The following is a 3,383-nucleotide window of genomic DNA, read 5'->3' on the forward strand; positions in this document are numbered from 1 at the left end:
TCCTACCTCTTTTGTCTGTAACTCACTATTATTTGTCTATTTGTTTTCCTGAGAAACTATTTTGTAGATAACAATATGTAAAACAATAACCATTGATAATTTCCTACCATTTTTTTGTCTGTAATTTGCTAAGTCCCCCCTATTATTATGTTATCCTTCTTTTACTATTTAAAATTAAAAAAAAAATGTAATCAGAATGTACTAAACTGTGAAGATTTTTAAAGAGAAATGTTTTTAGTCCTTTAAGCTAGCAACAGCTGTCTATGGGGGGCATCATCCTTGTTGGAATCCTTGTAGATGTAAGTCCAAGAATATTTGAAGACACTGATATTGTAGCACACACTTGTAATCCCAGGTACACAGAAGCTGAGGCAAGAGGGTCGCAAGTTTAAGTTTATTGTGTACAGTTTCGCAAGATTCAGTCTCAAAATACAAAATAAGAAGGAATAGAGATGTAGCTTAGTGGTAGAGTGTCTGTGCATTCAGTCCCTAATATCTCCACTCACTCCTCTGCCAAAAAACCCCCCTAAACACAAACAATCAAAAAGCTTGAAAATTTAGAAGAACATTGTACTTAATACCGTTGGAATGCTCATCTTTTATTGATATTTGATTCTTTCTAGGTTTCAGTTGCTCATAACTCATTAGACTTCGAACCAGAGATTTTCTTTGCCTTGGGATCTCCAATTGGTATGTTTCTCACTATTCGTGGAGTGGATAGGATAGCTGAGAACTATAGGCTTCCTACTTGTAAAGGATTCTTCAATATATATCATCCGGTGAGTGAATTAAATTGACTTTCTGTTTTGAAGATGATGAAGAACCTGTCTTTTTTATCTGAATAGATTCTCAGATTCTTATTTCTTGGGAATTAATATTGATCCTGATTTGTAAGGCTCAGCTCTCTTCCTAAGAGATGTGCTCCCTTAGTTTCCAGTAAACTTTTCTCTAGAAAGCTGTTCAAAGAAATATTTCTGGTGCTTTGCTTGCAAAGTAATTGTACCACAAACTTGAAAATCTACAGTCGCCAATATTTGAATACTAGAAAAAAGCCAAGCTGTCTGGTTTGCCAGTTAGCGATTTTCTTACCCAACTAAGGCATATAATTCTAAGCAGCTTTGCATCAATTTCCACTTCTCTATTTACAGCTTGATCCAGTGGCATATAGATTAGAACCTATGATTGTTCCAGATTTGGACCTAAAAGCAGTTCTTATTCCACATCACAAAGGTAGAAAAAGACTTCATTTAGGTAAGAAATAAATATAAAACTTGTTTCCTTCCTGTCGTTTTGTAATATGTAATGACTTATGAAAATTTAATGCTAAATTCTTATAGAATTAATGTACCTAAGTGCCTATTATATTCAGAACTTTTTTATTTTTAGTAAAGATTTGGAGGAGCTATAAAGTTATGAATGAATTTTGTCTTTTTGATGGCATTGTAGTTGTCAAATTGGCCGAGTGCGGTGGTACATGCCTGTAATCACAGGCTGAGGCAGGAGGATCGTTGGGAGTTTGAGGCCAGCCTGGGCTACTAACTAAATAGATAAACTTTTCCTATTTAAAAAAATACATTAAGTGGGGCTGGCAATGTAGCTCAGTGGTAGAGTATGCTTAGGCTCTGGGTTTGATTCCCTAGCACCTGCACCACCACCATACGCACGCACATGCACACATGCACACGCGCGTGCGCGCACACACACACACACACACACGCAAATCATTCAGCATAATGGATTGATAATTTCAAGTGGGGTTTAGATTTTTGATTTTGTCTGCTAATGGCATATATAACTTATCCTCAGGCTTAAAAGTTTGAGTGGAAGGGTTGGATGTGTAAAGAGAAGAAATAATACTGTCTTTTTGTTTGTGTTTTGAGACACGGTCTTGCTATGTAGTTTGAGTTCTGCTTGAACTCACTATGTAGCCCAGGTTGGCCTCGAACTCACAGTTGTCCTCTTGCCTCAGCTTCCTGAGTGCTGAGATTGTAGGTGTGCGCCACCATGCCCAGTTTATGTCTTCTTATTTAAAAGTATTTTTAAAATTTGTTTTGCTACAAAATATTTAACTCTTTGAAAGTTAAAATGAGAAATTTGAGAGTCAGGTGTGTTGGTGTGTATGCCTGTGGTTCTAACACTCTGGAGGCTGAGGTAGGAGGATTGTAAGTTTATACACAGCTAGATCAAGGCCAGTTTGGGCAACACAGCAAGAACTTGTGTCAGAAAGCAAAACAAGTGGTGCACTCATATCATCCCAGCACTTGGGTAGCAGAGGCTAGAGACCAACCAGGACCTCCTAGCGAAACCCTATCTCAAAAAACAAAACAAGTTTTAAAAAACCCAAGAAACAAACAAAAAGAAGAAATTTGATAACCCAAAGACCTTGAATTCAAATATGATTATTGCCTAAGAGAAGTAATGAAAGAATAAGGGTTTCCTTGTTTCTAAGTTGGAAGTTTAAATTGTGGTTATATCAAAATCTTAAATTCTGATCTAAATCTCAAAACTGTTTCACTATTATAGATTAGAAAAGCAGTGCTTTTTAGTCTTGTGCACTCACTCCTAAACTTCCAGTGAAAAAGTATAGGAATATGTTTATGTTTTTATGGTACTTGAGTTTTTTTTTGAGAGAGGGAATTTATAGATTTAAACTGGATCAAATTAGTCATTTTTAAAAAATAGAATAAAGCACTCCACGGCATTGTACCATATTGAAGGCTCATGGCTGAGATACTCCAAATAGTTGGCATTTGGAGGAAGGAGAGATCCTAACCCGTCTGAGAAGAATGTTAACTTTTAATTTCTGTGATGTAGAATTTTACCAGTGACTGTTAACTTGGTGTGTCATCTTACTCTCTGTAGAGCTGAAAGAAAGTCTCTCTCGTATGGGATCAGATTTGAAGCAGGGTTTTATTAGCTCTCTGAAAAGTGCTTGGCAGACGCTGAATGAATTTGCCCGTGCTCATACCTCTTCAACTCAATTGCAAGAAGAATTGGAAAAGGTTGCCAATCAAATCAAAGAGGAAGAAGAAAAGCAAGTAGTTGAAGGTAAATTTGACAGTTGAGACATTTTCCAGTACAAATATTACATATGAATGTAACAGTTGTAAATTGTTTAGTGTAAATTAAATTTTTTAATGATGATTTTCCTTTCTAATCCTTTTTGTGAAATTTTGTAAGTTCTTCCTATGAAGGAGAATGTTTAGATTATAATTTTATGTATACTTCAAAATCTGTATAATCCTTTCTTAACTAGGTTTTTTTCCTGATAGTTACAGAACTTTTTACTCTGCTATTTTAAAATTTTGTTGCTATTCTTTTTTTTTTTTTTTTTTTTTTTTTTTTTTTTTGAGACAGGGTCTTGCAATGCAGTCCAGGCTGGC

General features: G+C 35.4%; 1 protein-coding gene across 2 annotated transcripts in view; it reads left to right on the forward strand.

Moving 5' to 3' along the window:
- Nucleotides 1–3,383, forward strand: part of Sec23ip (SEC23 interacting protein) — a 51,334-nt gene that overhangs the window by 38,409 nt on the left and 9,542 nt on the right. For both annotated transcript variants that reach the window (XM_005412171.2, XM_013508588.1), the window contains exons 14-16: nt 624–779; nt 1,149–1,251; nt 2,863–3,048. In XM_005412171.2, the coding sequence (XP_005412228.1) occupies nt 624–779; nt 1,149–1,251; nt 2,863–3,048 (445 nt within the window). The remainder of the gene's footprint in view (nt 1–623; nt 780–1,148; nt 1,252–2,862; nt 3,049–3,383) is intronic.

This window comes from Chinchilla lanigera, unplaced genomic scaffold (assembly GCF_000276665.1).
Source record: "Chinchilla lanigera isolate Chin_1 unplaced genomic scaffold, ChiLan1.0 scaffold00150, whole genome shotgun sequence".
In the NCBI taxonomy this organism is placed as follows: domain Eukaryota; kingdom Metazoa; phylum Chordata; class Mammalia; order Rodentia; family Chinchillidae; genus Chinchilla; species Chinchilla lanigera.